This window comes from Sceloporus undulatus, chromosome 3, assembly GCF_019175285.1.
Source record: "Sceloporus undulatus isolate JIND9_A2432 ecotype Alabama chromosome 3, SceUnd_v1.1, whole genome shotgun sequence".
In the NCBI taxonomy this organism is placed as follows: domain Eukaryota; kingdom Metazoa; phylum Chordata; class Lepidosauria; order Squamata; family Phrynosomatidae; genus Sceloporus; species Sceloporus undulatus.
Window position 1 is genome coordinate 69,960,484 of NC_056524.1, and position 21,395 is coordinate 69,981,878.

At 40.8% G+C, this 21,395-nt stretch overlaps 2 protein-coding genes across 2 annotated transcripts in view; one reads left to right on the forward strand and one right to left on the reverse strand.

The window, feature by feature from the left end:
* Window positions 1–2,929, forward strand: part of PCP4 (Purkinje cell protein 4) — an 85,457-nt gene extending 82,528 nt beyond the window's left edge. Inside the window, exon 3 of the mRNA XM_042457839.1 lies at window positions 2,574–2,929. Within this exon, the coding sequence (XP_042313773.1) occupies window positions 2,574–2,701 (128 nt within the window). The 3' untranslated portion in view covers window positions 2,702–2,929. The remainder of the gene's footprint in view (window positions 1–2,573) is intronic.
* The window catches only part of HMGN1 (high mobility group nucleosome binding domain 1), a 1,114,480-nt gene that overhangs the window by 374,859 nt on the left and 718,226 nt on the right, over window positions 1–21,395 (reverse strand). The gene's annotated exons all lie outside the window — the stretch shown is intronic.

Consider the following 21,395-nt stretch of genomic DNA (forward strand, 5'->3'; position numbering starts at 1 on the left):
CAAAACCTCTCTATAGTACGCTTAGCTCATTAGCATCGGCAAAATAGCTCTCCCATTTAAGCCTGCAATAATGACACTTTATTTTAGTGGCCATCTGGTGCAGGCATAGAATTTTAGTGTCAGAATTTGTTTAGCAATATCAGGTTTTTATTTGTCCTGAGAAGACAGGGTTTTTTTGTACACCCCAGTTAAATAATCTCCCTAGCCCTAAAATGTGGCAGTGGAGCATCTAGAAGAATCTAGATCTGTAACAGAAAGTTATGAGAGTTTAGATATTTATAGCACGTGCTACAGCTGGGGGTCTCTTGGGCAGGTATGAATGTCTCTATATATTCCTTTCCTGCGCACAGCTAGGTAACAGTACAAGAGTTTTTATAAATTTTTCAGTTTTTAAAATTTTAGGTATTTTTTCCAAAAACTTTGTAAGTTTTTTTGGTATGTAAAGCACATTTGTCCTCCATCCATCCATCCATCTTTTAGAACATGGGATTTGTAGATCCTTGTGATTTGGAAGTGCTTGGGCCTCTGGAGTCCCTCTTGCATAGACATCTATAAAAACATCTTTACAAACATTTTTCAGTGCATAGTCATTGAAATGAATGGATAGCTACCTTGATTTGAAAACCATTCTTTGATTTTTTTTAAAAAAAGGAGGGATATGAGGCAAATATGTAAAATAATAAAAAATAAACAATAAATAATATTGAAAAGTCTAACATAAAAAAAACACTGAAAGAGAAAAGTTCATTTAATTGATTTACCTCCACTATCCATAAGACTGTGGATGCAATGGTTTACATTGAATACATTAGATATGACAGAGCTTGGCATTTTGTAGAAAAGGGATCCATTCACCAAACTGTCAGAGGCTGTCTTATCAGCCTTCATTGGACCTGATTAAATGTGTCTCTTTGGGATGTCTACTCCAGACAGGTATGGAGAAAAATGAACCTTAATCTCTCTTTGTGTTCCAGGCAGGGGTCGTTTCTCAGGGCAATGACACCAGTAGCAGCACAGAAGCATTCATTTCTTTTTTCCTTCCTTTAACTCATGTTACAATTTGTTTTGTATGTTGGGAGTTGTTTACTATCACGAGAGTTATCCTATGGAACAATTTACACATACCCTCAAACATTTCACAGATGAAAACAGGACACATGTGTTCAATCAAATTCAGAGTGTGATCAAGATGGAAAAAATATTTATGAGAAAGGACACACAAACTAGGAAGGTCTGCAGCAGACTTCAATATCCATTGAACTCAGTGGGGCATAACATACCTAGGAGTGATTATGTGCAAGACTGTGCTACGTATGGACACCCAACCTTCTGGTCCAGTAGCTTGATCCATATCCCTTGATAACCTCTTTCATTCTTAGGACAAGATAGAAACCAGGTGGCAAGTATTATGATCTGCTTCAGGTCAATACTGGCAAAGCACACCTGATGATGAGATATGTCACAGGTGGCAGAAGGATTCTAGGAGGAAATAAAATCAGAAATAGCACACTGGATGAATGAAGAATTTTTAATGTTTTAGACAATTATAGATGAATCCTATATATATCTACTCAGAAGTAAATGTCTTTGCATTCAGTTGGGCTTATTACCAAGTAATCCAATGCATATTTGCTCTATTAATGTACATCCTTGCCTTGAGGCTATGATCTGGACAGTTGGCATTGAACCTATTGAAGTGCATCCTATTTATTTAGGCCTCTATTCTCTATTGGCTACTGAGATAAATATACTTAAGTTTACCCTCTTTCTAAGAACGTGTCACTCAAAGAAGTTCATAACAAAACAACAAACAAACAAATATAGCAAATGAATATTAACCTTGGGGCATAACAATCCCACAATTTTTGATGAGAGACAGATGAAAACTTGTGTATGCTTGTGCGATGTTATAAATGGAGGATGGAGAGTCCATGTGGTATATTGGTTTGAGTGTTGGACTGAGAATCTGGGAGACAAGGATTCAAGTCTGTCCTTGGCCATGGAAATCCAGTGGGTGACCTTGGGCCAGTTACACTGTTTCAGCCCCAGAGGGAAGCAATGGCAAATCCCTCTGAACAAATCTTGCCAAGATTACGCTATGATAGATTTGCCTTAGGGTTGCCACAAGCAGGAAATAACTTAAACAATTACTCTTTACTTTTGTGGTTGAATCCCCCCCTTAAGTTGATAAAGAAGTTGGCAATGCATCTAGAATGAGCACATTTCCATTTGCAAGATCATATCAGTTTGTTGCTAAATTGGATAGGACATTGGAAGAGTTACTTTTTTTACTATGTCTCCCCAAATCTCCAAGCCTGCATGGCCAGTTTTCTAAGTTCTGCCAACAATGCCCCCAGCCTAGCAGTGAATTGGTGCATTATGGGAAATGAAAATAGTAGCTAGATTCAGTACTGTTGGACTACTGCCACTTCAGCCAGGCAAGCCATCATGGCTCACTGATGAAAGAGAAGAGAATACACATGATGTGGAGTCAGCCCTGAAATGTGCATTTTATTCTCAAGGGTGTATTAATTTGTTGTATTTTTTTCTTTTGTTTGTGTCTTCTATTGCAGATGGGCAAAAGAAAGTTCAAGAAGACTTTGATATAGACATGGATGCACCAGAAACAGAGAAAGCTGCAGTGGCGATACAGTCTCAGTTCAGAAAATTCCAGAAGAAAAAGTCTGGGACCCAATCTTAGCCTCTACCTCACAGTTTCCATCATCACTGCTCTCTTGTCTGCCAGGAACGGAAGAAATTTAAAAATATATATAAATGCATGTACAGAAATTATCACTATTTAAAATTCCATTGGCAGGTATTAAAACAATTATGCTTGTTGTGTGGCTTGATCTCTGTGTTTCTCTCCAGTTTCATTTCTTCTGTAATTCACCATTCCTTGATGTTCAAATAAAAATTTAGGACAAAGTCCAACTGTCAGCCTTGATCTGTCTTGTTACATTAATCCACCAAGCCAACGCTCAAGTTAAAGCAGCCCAGACGCCTATTTTCCTCTTCACTTAAAGCTTGGAGACATAAGCACACCACCTTATGTTAACAACCTATTTTTTGCTGAGGAATGGGAGCATAAACTCTCAGCTCAGCTTACCTCATTTGGTGAATCCAGATGCTATCCATATGCAGCAATAGACAATATTTTCCCCTAATGAAGTGAATGTGTAGAATGCCAAAGAAATCTAACAGTACTAGGAGCTGCTGGTGGTGGGTATAAATGTGTGTTTGTGTGTGTGTGTAGGGAAATATATATACGCTAGAAAAATATCTATATCTCACTGCCAAGGTTGCAGAGCAAGAATGGGTAAAATGTGGCCCTCCAGATATTGATGAGATCCTACTCCTAGGCATTTCTCATCATTGACTAAACTGGCTTGGACTGCTAGAAGCAGCAATCCAATACTTTGCCCACTCCTACCCCAGATAAAAATGTGGCCAAAAGACTGTTCCAAGGTGCCAGCATTGGCTGGCATCTATGTGTTTGTCCCAAGTGGAGTATATTCAATAAATTGTTGAATGGTGAATTATTACAGGCAAACTGAGTGGGTCTACTCTAGTGAGGACTAAAAAGAGGATTTAGGCCATAGCATGACACTTACATAACTCTATCCAATTTGTGAAGGGACTGAGACATCTGGACTGGAAAGAGGACTTCTCTGGAAGTCAAAATAGTTGCACAACCTGGAGCATAAGGAGGTCTCAGGACATTCTTATGCAACCTGGTATGAACTCTATCTGCTTGTGTAACTGGCTGGTTGTGCAAGCAGAGGTAATTCATAGGATTTCAACCCATAGTGGTTGCACCAATATAATCTTAGATAATTAAAAATTAACATTTCCCTCCAAAACTATATAATCCCCAATCCTTTGATAAATTTCTTGCTTGCTTGGAAGGAACCCAACTGCACCAATGGATCTTCCCTATTCAAGATCGAAGGAGAGTGTCATGCTCACAACATATTGTTTGCAGGGTGTGTGGTGCATAGAACACCGGCTGACCAATCAGAAGGCAGCTGAGGACCAGCCAATAGAATGTGGGCTGGGACTTTTGAAAATTCTGTGCTGATAGAGGAGAGAGTCAGTTGGGATTTGACAGTTGAGGGAACAATTAAGTCCAAGAGAGGACTGTGTTCCAGGAGTTCCTGAGGGAATAGTCAGTTAAGGTTTGGTTTGAGACCAAGAATGGTCTGTTATGTTCAGTGAGGGACAGTAATATAGTTAGAGTCTGAAAGAGAGACTCGAGAGATAACTGAACTCTGGAAGAGGGTTTCAGTTATTTATTATCCTGTGGGATACAATAGCTTTGGTGGCTGACTTAGTCATAAGAGTTGCCCAAAGAGGGACAGGGAAATCCTGGAGTGGTTAGAGAATATAGGTGAAAGTGAAGGGTATCAGTAACAAATAAAACATATGGTTGGAAACAGTTGGTTCCTAAGAAATCTAAGCCACTACTAAGTCTAAGAATAAAAGAGTACAAATGTAACTAAGGCAGGCAAACCATGCAGCTCCCTCGCGCAGCAAAAAGAACCCGGAAAAAGCAGTTGTGATGCCGCAGTACGCCAATGGCACACTAGTGGCATCACAATGATATCCTCAGTTTTTCTTAAATGTTCTACATTTTGGGCTGAGTTTTGTCCTGCAGTTGTCCTACAGTTTGGTCTAGATTTTGTCCTACATTTTGTCCCGGTTTTTAGTGGACAATTATGGCAACCCTAAGTCGCTGGGACATGCGGATGCTAGGCGTTTGTCATGTCAAAATGGCGGCACCTGTATGTACGCCACCATTTTGACGCCCTCATCACGTGCGAGGGGTGAGTCGCATCTGGAAGCACCGCCCCTCGCATGTTATAACGGCGCCCCATAGGGCCTGTCTGTACAGCGCCTAAGTAACATAAGGAAAAACTATATTAACAATTTCATATCATTGATACTTTATACAATTCTGTTTTTAAATGAACTTTTGTTATTGTTTCAAGAAACATGTGGCCTGAGTTTTGAAACACAAAACACGCTACAGAACACTAAGAGCTTAGAGTGTTCACATCACATAAATTGGTGGCAGCGGTGGGATGATAAGACCCAGGGTGCTGTCATCAATTAAACTTAGTGGTAGGGTATAAAGAGTCGTCACAGGGGGTTCTCTACCTTTCCATTCTGTTAAGGTGAACATAAGATTATGTGTGTGCTGCATTCATCCAGGAGCAAATCAGTACCCTGGGCTCTGGACTGGGGTCCATGACATCATGGTTGGAATACTACAAAATAACTATTGAAATAATTCTCATTCATTTGCACTGGTGAATTATGATAGTGTAAGTCACACTTATGCATCTGTAAGCTTTTTATAAAAAATTTGGTCATTGCAGAGGTTGGAGTTCTTAACTAATTGCAAAATGAATCAAATCCCCTTCCCCGAATCTACCTTTCAAGCACTGCAGTGTCCTCAACACTGACATTTTTGTTCCACTGAAGAGATTGAGAGAATCAAAAGAAATGTATACAACTGTTTTCTTCTAGCTGGACATGATGCAACAGGAATCTTCAAGGAACTCTTGGAGTCCTCAGGATATCCCTACAGATGATTAATGATATCCTACATTGCCTACTTAGTTCTAAATGTGGAACTAAGGGGCAGTCTGCAGCCACTCCTTTACTGGCCAGATTAGGGCCACAGCAACCTCATGCTGTGGCCCCAATCCAACCTCCGGAGAGTGCAAAACAGAGCTGCAAATAAAGAGCTCCTTTTTGCACTCTCCAGTGGACATCATTGCTGCGGCAGCATGGCTTTATCATGCCCCTTCAGTGCTGCATCATGTGGATGCATAATGGTGAGTGCTTTGTGGCCTGGTGTGTGCCAAAATGGTGCCCTGGGGTCAGGATTAGGGCATTGAGCTTGAGGACGCTGAGCCCTAACTCCCCCCAAAGGCTGGCACAAAGTGCTGGTTTGTACAGGCCCTCAGTCACAACTCCTGGGCCAATCCCTCAAACCTACATTAACAGTCAGCAAGTACATTGAGTGATGGATAAGCTGGCAATTGGGACACAGGAGGATAATGTCACCAATCCCCTCCTGCCAGTGGGCAAAGCTGTAATGAGGAATTGCGACAGGGATACTGCTTCTGATTCTCACAACCTCACTCACTAGTGCAAGGGAGCTGGAAATGTAATCTTTCTGCACCACAACCATCAGCTCAACAGACCTTCACTCAGTGTGGCTGTCAATTTTAAAGGCAGGGCCATTTGCAATAACCGCAATAGGACCACGACTGTGAATAGGTAATATTACTGAATATGGAGCAGTATGTAAAGAGATCTTGTAGCATCTTTGACACTAGCTGAGAGAAAGAAGGTGGCAACATGAGTTTCCATAGACTTAAGTCTACGTCCTCCATTGCATTAAGTAGACATAAGTTTACAAAAGTCCATGCTGCCAGTTTCATTCTTTTAGTCAGTCTAAATTCTAGCATGACTGTATCTTTGCATTCTGAATATGGAGCAGTTATGAAGCCGTCACTCTAAGTTATCAATCCATTACTGCAATACAGGATGTCAATTAATGTCTTCTGATTCATCCATTCTCCAACAATATAAAAATGCTCATGTTGAGGAAGGGAGCTGTGTAGGTTCAGAAGACATAGCTATGGAGAGATAGCTATGTGCCACATCTACATCTCCTGATACAAGATTACAGCTCACATCCATCTTATCATCTGCTTCTATTGCCCTTCCTTGATGAAAATCCCCTTTTCTGTATCATGTCCATTCAAATCTCTGGCTGACATGAGACCTGACATTATTTCTGAAAAAGTAATAATATAATTGATATGCAAAATAGGAAAATCAATGTTGGTCAGCTTTAATAGGAGCACAAAAGCTGCTATAAGGGGCAGTGAACAAGTATGCTATATATTCCTGCATAGTAGAATTGGATGACCCTCATGGTATCTTCCAATTCTATGGTTCTATGATTCTAAGAAGGGTACATAAAATTCATTTGAATGCTGTTACATCTTCATCCATCCCAAACTGCGATTTGAAAACAGATTAACTTACACTAGAAAACATCTCTCAACAAGCCTTGCCAGGTCAGCAAGCATCCAATCTCTACAGATTTCAGGAGAAACTCTGAGGCTAGGGAGATAAACAATGGTTTAGAAGACGGAGTGGGAATGACCATAAAGGCAATCAGATTAAAATCCAGCTAATCAGATAGTATGGCAACCCAAAGTAATGAAGCTGCTATTACATTCCCTGCTTTGCTCCAAATGACAAAGCTCTTCTCCTATCTCCTTAGTTTCCATAAGCCAATGTTGTGCAAGTACATCATTGTCCTTCAGCATAATTCATGTTGCAATTTGTCTCTCTCTCTGGAGATCCAGGGAAGCATAGCTGTTTTGTTCCACTAACACCTAGCAACCCTACTCCCACCATACTGTTATAATATAATCTCCAATCATATGCTAGTTTCTCTTCATATATACTTCTGAGATGGATCTATGACTTGAAGCTATGCCCTAAATATCCTAAAGGCACCAGATCCTGTCTAATCTTGGAAGTAAAGAGTGTTATCCCTGATCAGTACAAGGAAAAGAGACTGCCAATGAATATCAAGTGCTGTAGGATATATTTCAGAGGAAGGAACTGAGTATGCCTAAGAAGACCCTATGATTTTGATGGAGTTGCCATAAGCTGAAAGGCACCTTGAATGAATATAGACACACACTATGGCTGGAATCCCTTTGATGCACTATACTAGTTTTTGCACTTTTCCCAGCATCTCAAAATGTGAATTAGTCAAAATCCGCCTTTTTCTTCAGCCTGATTGCCAACACCTGACTTCCTTCACCATTGGTGTACTCACTGTCATTTCCCCCTACAACTACTAATTATGACAGTATAGGCGGGTTACAGACCGCCTCTTTGAGGCGGTCTGCACCCGCCCCTTTCCCCGCCGGATCGGTGCCTGAACTGCCAGAATGGCAGCCTCTGAGGCCCCGATCCGCCGCTTTTCAGGCTGCAGGGAAGCAGCAAAACGCCGCTTCCCCACAGACTGAAAAGGGGTGTCCTTGGGGCTTCAAGCCCAAGGACACCCGCGGTGGCGGGGAGGGGGAGAAAGGGGCCACTTGGCCCCTTTCTCCCTTGCTTCGCTGGGTGCAGCCGTCTGAAGGCTGCACCAGCGAAGCAACGCGGCGCCGTGGACAGGAGAGCTCCGAAACGGAGCTCCTCCTTTCCGCAGAAAGGGCGCCCTAGGCGCCCTGCCGCAGATTGAGGAAGTCACGTCCGTGCCGCCCCTCTGAGAGGCGCCGCGGCTGTGGACGTCCTCCACAAGCGGCGTAGTGGAAGGGCCGCCCCATTTAGTGCGTGATGAGCACGCATTAGGTTAGGCGGTGCGAGCACTGCCCTTTTGTAACCCTAGTGCGTGCTCATCACGCACTAAAGTGCCGGTCTGTAACCGGCCATAGTTAAACTAGCTTAGTGCACCAACAGGATTCAATTCTACAACACATTAAGGACTTAAAATCAATTGAACTCTGCTTCTTTTTTCCAAGGGAACCCTCAGCACTCTAGTTTGGTCTGGCAGGAGCACAGGGAAAGTTTAAGATCAGAGTACAGTGGGTTAAAGCAACCCACACCCTTGATCAGGTCCTAGGCTGCCAGTGAATCAGAAAGATATGGGTTGAAAGATTAGGCATTTCTAAATATGGATCCATCCCAAGACCTGGTTCTCATTCTAAGAGAAAAGATCTAATTTAAATCAAGCTGATTTTATAAACTCATTTCAAAATCATCCGCACAAATGGATATAAGAAGAGAAATTATATTCAATATATTATGTACACAACAAATCAATAAAGATAAATGAGAAGTACCATGCTAAAAACAGAGCCATGGGAAATGTTTATTGTACATTTTATACTTAATATTATTGACGCTGACAGTTATATTGCCACAACAGCATTCAAAAGCCATTCAATGTTTAAAAGTGAACCAAACAAAATTAATAGAAAGCTGCCGTATAGTGCTTCCATTTACCAAATGTCTGGTGCATTTGTCTTAGTGATGAATTGGCAGATATCAAAGTTGAACCAGCCAGTAAAACAATTGCATCAACACAATGCTACAGGCCTGTTATTTAGTACTTACCCCTTTCAACAGGATCATGTGAGGAAAAGTGGCAGATGAAGAAGGTTACATTCCCAGTGTCTTGTCAGTTACAAGATGGTGCTGTGCTTCCATATATTGACTGTCTGAATAGAAGATTTACTGCTGCATGTTTTTATTCGATTTTGTACACAGAAAGACCAGCAGCCCAAGGACTACACACCTGTTCTGTTATAAACAGTGAAGCAGATAATCTGAATTTCTTCTTCTGGAATACCACACTTGAAATGTTTTCCTCTAGTTTAGTTAATAAATTTGGCCTTTTACATTTCATTGCACATTTGTTGATATCTTTAGTGGCTTTAATTGAAAGAATTAATTCCAAAACCATTAGCTAAAGTCCTGTATTTCCTACTTAGTTCAGTATACTTAAACAAATTTAATAATATACTACACACACACACACACACACACACACACACAGGTAGTAGGTGATGACAAAAAAGGAAGAACAAGAACAAGAGACCTCTTCCACAAGATCCAAGAAATCAAAGAGAAATTTAAATCAAGAATGGAGATGTTCAGTGACCAACAGAGGAAGACATTATATGACCAAGCAGAAATAAAAAAAATGATAGAAACAGTACACAGAAGAACTATATAAAAGAGATGAAAGAGTGACAGATTCATTCAAAGAAAAAACATATGAAGATGAACCTACAATTTTTGAAAGTGAAGTGTAAGCTGACTCAGAGCATTTGGAGAAATAAATCACCAGGAACAGGTGGCATGCCAACAGACCTCCTTTATTCTACAGAGGCAGAGCCTACTCTAGTTTGAACTAAAATCTGTAAATAAATATGGAAGCTGTTAAGAAGAAAATCAACTCATTTAAAATGTAGTGCTGGAGATGAATTCTACAGATACTATAGACTGCTAAAATGTCAAATGCGTCCTAGAGCAAATGTAGCCTCAACTCACCCTAGAAGCCAAGAGGATTAAACTGAGACTGTTATACTTTGCCAATATCATAACTCTCTAGAATGCTTGGTAACACAGATGGTAGTAGGGAAAGAGAAAGAACACATTCCAGATGGATGGGCTCAATCAAGAAAGCCATGGCTATGGTTCTGCAAAACCTGAGCAAGACTGTTGATGACAGGATGGCTTGGAGGTCTCTCATTCATGAGGTCACTATATCTCAAAGTCAATTTGATGACAGTTAACAACAACAACCAAGTAACTTCTCCTGGCCCACTTGCCCCAAACCTGACAGAAGCATAATTAACCCATGCTCTAATCACTAGTAGAATGTATCTCCTCCTCTCCTGCCAGCTGATTCCCAGATGTTGCAGGGGGGTGGGTTGTGATCATGGGAATACTGTTACAATCATGACTAAGGACTTTATCACATGTTGACGTATGAGCTTTCCATCCCAAAAATGGTTAAAGTGCTGGCATCCTACAAAAGCAAGCCCATTTGCTATTGGTTATCACACACAGAGCACAACAAGGGGATAAAGGAACATTAAAGTGGGCCCAATGTGAATTTGGGTATCAAAAAGAGACAAATAAATCCCCATTGCCAGCTTAGAAATAACTTTTCTGCGCATGCTCCAAATTGTCATTTCCACAAGTGTGCCCCCCACATGCTCCAGGGAGGGGAGGGGAGGGGATACCGAGGGGGATCCTCTTTGCCACAGAAGTCCCAAAAGGTGTTTCAGAGGAAGGCAGAAGGAGGCTTGCTTTCCTTTGCAAACACACACAAAAGAGAGAGAGAGAGAAAGGAGGGAGCTGGGTCCATAAGCCTGTCTGATTCCATGCCCTTCTTTTCCAAGGCATGTCTTCCATTTCTCCCTCCTATTCAGGAGGACTTCCAAAATACCCCCTCTCTGCCTTCTTCCATGAGCTCTTCCCTTCATTAGAGCCTACAAAGAAGAGGAAAGCATCAAAGAGGACGAAAGTGAGGGAAGTGTCTGTGTACCCCTTTAAGGAGAGAGCCTTCTCCACAGCAAGGCAGCTTGGGAAATCAGGAAACTGAATGCATCTGGAAGTTTCCATTTTCAGACAGCATGCATTACATAAAGGGAGTCAATTCGCAAGCAAAATGGAAACGTAAATTCTGTAGTTTTACGAATTTGCTTATTTCCTGATTGACCTCACATTCTCTCTGGAATCTCTCCTGACTGTGTGCAGTGTCATGTGATAAGCGGCTGCGAATTTGTCCCTAAACCCTGGATGACCCTGCATTGGGACCACTTTAACCCTCCAATTTTCCCTCATGTGAAAGAGTTTTGTGTAGCCATCATGAACACAAAACAGTTCCTTAAATTTGCTTCGCTATCCCTCACTTTTCACTTGTCAGCTGGAGATAATACAGATCACTAGGTTTGTCAGCAAAACACATGGTAGGGCAGCTGCGTCTTCTATGTATTTTGATAAGTGCACTAACAATGCACTGTCATTCTGAACTGGTACATACATATATTTAGCACTATCCAGACCCAAATACAACAGTTATTTGGGCAACATTATACCGCACACACACACACACACACACTCAGGATAATTAACTTTTTAAAATAGTCAGACTCAGTTTTTGTAGATGATGAAGTGGACTAACATATAAATAATCTAAATGTAGACAAATTTTGTGGGTAGGCATGGAATTATCTATTAGGCAGGTGGATGTGATGTTGGCAAGTTCAGTAAAAACTCTGGTCAATGCTATTTCATCAGTGTTTCAGTTTTTAAAAAAATCTAATTTGGGAAAGAGAATCAAACAGATGAAGCTTCTCCTGTTAAATATTACAAGAGAAAGGGGGAAATGTACTCGCTGAATTTTCTCTTCTACAAAAATAGAGAAGATGCACATATCAAGCCCTGTAATGAACATGAGAATCTTGACGGTATAGACAGACAGCACTCTGTTTATCTCTCCCAGTGTTTCTCTCTTTGTGTGAAGCAGTTAAAAGAAACACACATTTCCTTTACTCATCTTGAGGAAATCCTCTAAAACATTTCCTAACATTGAGGGGGGGGGGGATTATGTACTTTCCATATGTTGTTGAAGAAGAACTTCCGTCTCTTCTGGGAGAAAGGTGACATGCAAATGAAATCAATCAATCAATCAATAAATCATGCCTATGATTGGCTATGCTGTCTAGTCCTAATGGGATTTGTAGTTCAAAACATATGAAAGACTACATATTCCCCATCCTTGAATAAAATGTAAAAGTCGAATTGGAAATCAAAGAGTCTGAGCCTGCAGTCAATGCCATGATTGCTACTGTGTTTTAAGAGTGTGACATTGATTATAACATCAAACAGACTTTGTGTTTTCCACACCAACCTTATATTTTCTGAACTAGTTCCACAAACAGAGCACAGGTCAGACTATCAGTAGATCTATAAATTATACCCCACCTTGGGTTTTCCCTGTGCAGTAGTGAAACTCTTCATTAGATGTATTGACACCAAAGAATGTCAAGTCCACTTGATTGACTAGCCACTGTTATCAGCTTATAGAAATTCCCTTGCCGGTTGTAAAGTTTTATTATTGACAACAAAAAGAAAAACAGAACAGATGAACTAGGCAGTCTTTGAAGGGCAAAAGAGTCAGGCATTTAATCTCAGTTATAGAAATGATCCCTTCCAGAATAGTTTAGTTTACCCCAAACTGTTTGTCCAGCATCACTCAGCCCATCTCTTAACTATGGATGGAAATTATTGCTACTGTTTTAGTACAACAGATAACCAGGCATCAGTGTGTGTGTGAACAATTGTGGATTTTTCTTTCTTTTCTTCTTTCTTTTTCTTCTTTCTTCTTATTTTTTGATGACGGAAGAATTCTTAAGAATAGCCCCCTTGAATTTGTAAAATATATGATACAACCATTTAAAATTGCTGGGCTCATGCACAACTCTTCTGGCAGCTTCCCTCCCCAGATGCCTTGTTTATTTTGTCAGTTCTTTTATAAAAATAAAGCATCAATAAAATACTGGCAACCGTAGTTCAGTTTCTTACACAAACAGATGTATTTCATGTCCCTGAGAGGAGAGTGTGGAGACCTTAAAACCTGTTATTAAATTAATTCTAGAAATTTAAAAATTATAAAAGAAAGATAGATAACTGAATTATACAATAATACTATCCTGGCATTTCCATTTCATCTAATTTAATTTGAAAATATAAAAGGGAGTGAGGGAGCACAAAAAAAAAAGGAAGGTAGGGAGAAGAGGAAGAGAAAAGGAAGGAAGGTAGGTATGGTATGGTATGGTATGGTAGGAAGAAAAATGGTGGGGACCCACACCCAAACCCAGCAACAAGCATAGAATCATAAAGTTGGAAGAGACCGCTAGGGCCATCCAGTCCAACCCCCTGCCATGCAGGAAATCTAAATCAAAGCATCGCCGACAGATGGCCATACAGCCTCTGTTTGAAGACCTCTAAGGAAGGAGTCTCCACCACACTCCAAGGGAGTTTGTTCCACTGTTGAACAGCCCTTACTGTCAGGAGGTTCCTCGTAATGTTGAGATGGAATCTCTTTTCCTGCGGCTTGCATCCATTGTACTGTGTTCTAGTCTCTGGAGCAGCAGAAAACAAGCTCACTCCATCATCAACATTACATCCCTTCAAATATTTAAACAGGGCTATCATGTCACCTCTTAACCTTCTCTTCTCCAGGCTAAACATCCCCAGCTCCCTAAATCTTTCCTCATAGGGCATGGTTTCCAGACCCTTCACCATTTTAGTTGCCCTCCTTTGGACACGCTCCAGTTTCTCAATGTACTTTTTGAATTGTGGTGCTCAGAACTGGACACAATATTCCAGGTGGGGCCTGACCAAAGCAGAGTACAGTGGCACTATTACAGTGGTACCTCGGGATACGAAATGCGCGGGTTACGAAATTTCCAGGTTACGAAAAAAACCCATTGAAAAAAACTGTTCCGGGTTACGAAGGTTATTTCGGGTTACGAAAAATTTTTTGGTGCTTTTCGGCGCTTTTTCGCACGAAATCGCGGCTTTTCCCCATTAGCGCCTATGGCATTTCGGCTTGCGAATGCTTTTCGGGTTACGAAAGCGGCGGTGGAACGAATTAATTTTGTAACCCGAGGGAGCACTGTACTTCCCTTGATCTAGACACTATACCTCTATTGATGTAACCTAGAATCATATTGGCCTTGTTAGCTGCTGCATTGCACTACTTGGACTCCTAGATCCCTTTCACACGTAGTTTCATTCAGCCAGAAAACAAAAAGTAACATTTTCAAGTAGAAGCATCCATAAAAAAAAATGTCAGGATCTGCTTCTCCTTCCTCTTCTTTTTAAAAATGAAAACCCATTTCAATTTATTCATCCACTTTTATCTTATACAAAAGATCTTTAAATAACACTTGGGCCTGTTATAGACTGCCAAAATAAAGCTGCTTCGGGTCTCTTTGGAGGTATGCTATTTAAATGATGCATGCATCCTAAGGGTCCGGAGGTCGCACCAAAGCCACACTCAATTCCTAAGCACCGGAGTGCAGCTTTTGATGAAGCTTCAAGATTCTTAGGATGCATGCATCATTTAAATAGCATACCTCCAAAGAGACCCGAAGCAGCTTTATTTTGGCAGTCTGTAACAGGCCTCGATTACCACAAATATAGTCATATATTTTTATGCAGAATGATTCAGCAAATGTACGTGTATCTCCAAAAACTGACTGGTTCAGTTTTTCTGTAGCTTTATCACACAAGGCTCTTCTCCCACTAAAACAGTGTTGTTTTCAAAAGCACTGTGCAGTCAGAACTGTTCTTTACCATATTGTTGTAGCTGTGTGCATTTTTTACTTATGGCAACCCTAAGGTCATCCTACCATAGGGTTTTCTTGGCAAGTTTCTTTGGAGGTTTTTTCCTCCCCATTAGCATTCTCCATGTCTGAGAGTGTGAATTACCCAGGGTCATCTAGTAGGTTTTTATGCTTGAGCCAGAGCCAGAGTCATAGTCCAATGCTGAAATCACTAAACCACTCTGACTCTCATTTTCCCTATTGCACTTTTGAAATTTTCCCAGCATTTCAGGCTTCATTCACACTAACATCTTCCTACACACAGCATTTGACACTGCCCATCCAGTACCACTCCTTTTTCTAGTTTGACCCACATGTGGGCACACACAAATCCCTCCCCACCAATATAAAATAAATCAGTCTTACATTTTAAAAGGCCTTTTGTTACTTCACCAGAGGAGAAACTTCTTGATTTGGGATAGATTTGATTAATCACTGGCAGATGAAAGGCTAAAGCAGTGAGTACTCTGCCAACAATTAATCAAGTCTGTTAATGAGGAATAAGTAGAATAATGTTTTAACTGTAAGAGTTTTTTCTGCTTACATTTTCCAGGCATATGTATATATGTGTGTGTGTGTGTGTGTGTGTGAGAGAGAGAGAGAGAGAGAGAGAGAGAGAGAAGTTTATCACACTGTCCTTTTCCATCCTTCCCTCCCAACCCAGGCTTAGGATGAAAACTTTTAAGCACAGATTTTATTGCACATCTCCGTGCCCAAACTGGAGGCATCCCGCACCCAATCATGGTATCCTGTACCCAATTTGGTCTTCTCCTGTACTTTGCAAAGAATGGCAAAATCCTGTTCTTTCAAAAAGTGTGGGAGAAATCCAGATTGGATATGGGATGTCATGAGCAGGTACAGGATGCCTCCAGCTTGGGCATGGAGGTGTGGATTAAAAGCTATGCTTAAAAGTTTTCATCCTGTGCCTAGGTCAAGGGGGAAGGATGGAAAAGGGCAGCTTGATAAACTCTAGAGACTTGGAAACTGGGCTACTTTGATGGAAAAGCAGGGGGGCAGTGGACAAAGACGTACTTTCTTGGTTTCTCTAACAAGTCCTAGTGGGGGAGGGGGGGGGTCTGGTCATTTGCCAATTGATTTTTCCCCCTATGGAGATTTTTTTAAAAAAAGCTTCTCACTTACTTTGCCAATTGAAAGGAAATCAAATGGAAATATCCTCTCCTTCTCCCCTGATCACTGATAAAGAAAGGGCACCTAAGCTATACCCAAAACCAGATTTAAACAGATCTGAATTATTGCACTGCAAATGGTAACACAATAGCAAAGGGAAAGGAGGTCAGTAACAGGATTTTTGCATTAATGAAAAGAAACACTTTCCAAACAGTGTCTCACCAGGAAACAGAGGGCTGACATCACGTGATATGCATCGACGTGATTATCCCGTTTCAATTGCAATTTACTACCACGCCTGATAAAGAGACTGTGCAGACTGCCCCTAAGGGGCGGCCTGCAGCCACCTCCAGCTGTGCTGGATCAGGGCAGTGGCAGCTGCATGCTGCAGCCCTGATCTGGCCTTTCCAGGGTGCAAAAAGGAGCCAGAAAAAGCGGCTCTTTTTGCGCCCTGGAAAGGGTACAATAGCTGCAGCGCCGTGGCTTTAAGGCATTCCTTTGGTGCTGTGTCATGTAAATGCAGCACCAAAGTTGTCTCCTGACACTGCGCACTGTGTGGAATGGCACACGGCATCATGTTGCCATGGGGCGGAGTCGGGGCATCCACTATATGGCTGCCACGCCCGACTCCCCCTCCAGGCCAGCCTTAATGGCTGGTCTGCACAGGCCCAAAGTGCCTACAGTTACACATTTTCTGACTGGCTCATATTCAAGATCACTACATATTCTCTAGTTTTGTGGTGTTGTTGTCTTCCCTCAAGTAATTTCTGTCTTACAGTGACTCTGAGATGAACCTGCCATGAGGTTTTCTTGGCAAGATTTGTTCAAAGCTGGTTTTCCTTTTCCTTCCTCTGAGGCTGAGAATGTGTGATTTGATCAAGGTCATCTAGTGGGTTTTCATGGCTGAACAGAAATACATAAATACTGTGAAGGTACCCTAATGTTCACTTAATGGGCAGTAAGTGCTGAAAAAGATGTGGGTCTGTTCCTTTGTTGACTGGAAAGTAGGTGACTGAGTTTCCCACCCCACTAATGTGAGTGAACTCTGCAAGAGAGGTTTGCAGCAGGGATCCTGCTTCTGTTGCACTAGAGATTCCTCATGAGTAGGAGTAGAAATGTCAGTCAGCTGCTGCCTGAACAATAGGGGAGCAGATCCCATTGATCACCGTGGCTGCTGCCTGGTCAATGAGGTTGGAGAGTTTGGGCTGAGAGACCCTGCGTGGCTATGGAATTATGATGGTTATACATTTATAACTGCTTTAGTGAATTGTAGCTTGTAATAATAATAATACCACCACCTAAGGCAGTTAATATTATAACTACCATAAAGACAAATAAAAAATAACAAGTGAAGCACTATAAAATATTTAAAAATAAAGTTCAAGGGCAGAGAAAAATATAGAAGATCCTATTAAATGAATGCAAAGATGGCTATAAAGCAGAACACTTCTGATTGGTAGTTCCTCACAGGGCTTAACTACACAGGAGCCTTGGTGATCCTGATCCCTGCTGCCTTATCATTTGGGGGACTCGGTCCCCTTAGACTAGCCTTTAGGGAGGCTCAAGCCCTGCTCGCCAATCCAGGGTTTCATGCTTCAATTGTACTCATACAGACTGGGTTTATGTTGCTGGAAGAACAGCTGTCCATAAAAGAGACAATAGTGTTCCACTTTCTATACTGGCTAATACCTCATGTTCCTCTAGACTCACAGGGCATTCCCTATCAGTGGATTTTCATGAAAACATGTCTAGCTGTTGCCAGTGGCATCACCCAATGTGGCAACTCATGGTGCGTGTCACCCCCCCCCGACCTCTTCAAATACCACCCCATACAGAATCCTTAGAAAAGTTTTTTGTACTAAGGTTATTCATCAATTGTAATTTCCATATATCATTGAATATAGTTGTAATAGTTGTGACATAAACATCTATCAAACATCTATCAAATTTACAATTATACCTTTAAATTAAAATATCATACACACAGCCTAAATGTATTTACATGTATATAGTTTCATGTGTTTAAAGTTTAAGTCCCACTCGTACAGTCTTTTCCATGTTTTAAGGGGACACAGGTGAACACTATGGCAGAAGGTTTGGGAAGCAGTGGTGTCACCTCAATTTAGGGTGTCGGCTGGTGCAGCCCCTGCACCCTCTTGGTGATGCCCTTCGCTGTTGCATACCTACCTTAGGTACCCAAAGGGATCTTGAAACACCTTTGAAATTAACTGTGCTCAAGAAGTTGTATCACACACTATCATAGACTTTGTCTACTTGGTCAGATAAAAAAGCCTATGCTACAATTTCTTTCACACAGTCTCAAAGGTGCTACATGATCACTTTGTATACTGATATTCCAGACTAATGAGGCTATGTTTAATTTTTGAATTAAAACTAGTTGCATACATCTGAATTGAAACACTTCATTATTTTTAAATCATTTTAAAATCATTTTAAAATACATCTATTGGTGGCTTTTGTTTCCAGTTATGTGCTGAGAACCAGCATGGTATAGCAGGTAAAATACATGACTAGGGACCTTATTGCACACACAAATTTAAACGTTCTGGGGACTGGAGGAGGACGCTCATGTGTGCGTGCGGCCGCCCAAAAACGGATTTTATCGCACACAATTCAGTCCTCCAAGAGGCCCCGTTCCATTCCCCGGCGCGCACCCGTTCACGTCCAGTCCTGACAGGCGCCATTTTTTGCCGACGGAAGGTAATCCGTCAGGCAAAAATCCCCAGAACGTTTAAATTTGTGTGTGCAATAAGGTTCCAAGACTCAGGGAATCTATGTTTAAATCTGCACTTGAACTCATAGCAAAAAAGACTGTAACAAATAATAGAACAGCCTCAAACAAGTAATATAAAAATATATAACATTACAAACAGCCATAAAACATGTAAAGACCAACATCCTTTGCAAATAGCAAGTGAACAAGGATAATTAATGAGAGAAATGAAGGTCTGAATAAAATTCATATCATTGATTACAAACAACTACATTCAGTCATATCACTGAAAGAAACATGGAAAGTCAGGTTCATATACATAAATAACAGCAGATGGCAAACAACCACTACTGGGAACTTGTGGAATCATTTTGCTGGTCTTCCTCGGTAGAAAAAAATTCAATATTCTCTATGTTTATTCCAGTGATGCATAAGATCACCATATAGTTGTACCATCCTAATATGTTAGTGTTTTTGAAGGCAACCTATGGCCTCACTTGACCATCCATCAAGCCAAGATCCACACTCTCTATCTATCAGACTAGCCTACTTCACAAGGTTATTGTAAGGATTAAAATATTAAGATAGACATGTGCACTACCTTGAGGAAAGGCAGGACATAAATTAAACAAATAAGTAAGTAATAAATGATTAACAAATAAACACAAATTGGCTAAACAGTAGAAGTACAACCCATTAAATGGAAAGGAAACACCTCTTGAAGCTGGATTTCCCTCTTGATTTTTAAGTATAACTGCAATCTGTATGCTCTCTGCATTGTTTCTCTCAAATCTTATGGAGCTGCTATGGGGTTTGAACCATTACCTTTGCTGTTAGCCACCACAAGTGTAGCAAATGAACACTACAGGCAATAAAGGGTCTCTCTCTCTCTCTCAGGAACTTTCTGGAGATTATCATGACCATCTTCACCTCAAATGTAATGGGTGAACAAGTACTAAATCTATTTTATTTGCACTCAAAAGCTTCCCTCTCCATCCACTCCCCAATTCATAACTCCTGCTAATATCTTCACTGACACATTTACACAGCTGTATACAGGCAGCCAAGATATTCTGGAACAAATTCAAAGCAGTCGGCAAACTGATGTATTGCCTCCCAAAGCAGATTATACAGTAGCTGCTTGGAAATCTATTTCAGTAAACAGACCTGATGGAAAGCCTGCTGTGCAAGCAACCTATGTTTTCTGTGTATTTCCAATCTATCCAATTACTTGGTCCTTTAATAGGGACCCTCTGTATCCACTGGCTTTGCTCACAGCTGAATCGTGTAGTTCCCAGGAACGTGAATGGCAGAAGTTGTATTTTCTGAAGCGAGGAAAGAGACAAGTATTCCTGCAGTCACCAAGGTAGAATCTGTGCATATGCATCATCATCAGATGTGCCTGTGGCCCAGTCACACTGGAGGCTTATAGCACTATTATTCTACTTTAACTGCTGTAGTTCTGTCCTAAGATATCCTGAGATGGGCAGTTCAGGAAGGAGTATTTAGAGTGCTCAGCTGTACAGCTCCATTGTCTCTCCAAACTATAAACCCTACAATTCTATAAGATGGAGCCACGGCAGCTACATTAGAATAATAGCACTATAATTGTATAGTTCACATGGGCCCCTGGTCAAACAACACAAGTAAAACCACTGCTGAAGTGGTCTTAACTCTCAGTCCTCTCTGGAACAACCTTTTTGCTTGGTAATCAAAGCATAAAGGTCTCTATAAGTTCACATAGGTGTATGAATACTGTTGTGTGTGTGTGCTGTATCTGAGTGGTGTAAAAATTATGGGGTATCCCATTACCCATCGTTCAGTTTCTATTGAGTGATTTCACTAGACGCTCATTCCAAGACCCTGTTTTAACACTAGCATACTTACATAGATCAAGGTGACAGCAGTGGCAGTGCCATGCATTGTGGCTGGTACCTTCTCCACCATTCTGGTGGCCACTTCAGTGGTTTTCTTCTTCTTTTTTCAGTGGCCATTTTAGTCATTAAGTTTATGGGCATACAATAGTATTGGCCACCTCTTTTTGACAGTGTCTAAATAGTAAAACTGCTAGCATAATTGGGAATTATGCCAATGCAATACCTCAAGAGAGTTCTGCCCCTAGTGTTCCTTTGATGTAAGTTTGATGAGAATAATTCTTTTTTATATACATACATACATACATACATACATACAAACACATATATGTATACTTACACATATCACATTTCCCTATATCTTTTTATTACCACCTATATACACCTATAAACATTTACCCTATCTATTAGCTACATATTACAAATAACACATATTACCGATATCATTTTTCCAACCTATATTTACCTATATTTACTTTCATTCAGAATATTTTCTTCTTACTAGCTTTTTCCTTATTTTATGTCATTACCTGATTTATTTATTGGTTTTTCTCTATATTCTTTTTCCAATACAGTATTCAATTACTAGATCCCATTCTTTCTCTTCCTCCTTGTTATCTTCCTCTTCTCCTTTCAGACTTTTAGACTTTCAGACTTTTAGACAGCTTGTCAGCCTCTCGCATGTCCAATAACTTTCTCAGCCATTTG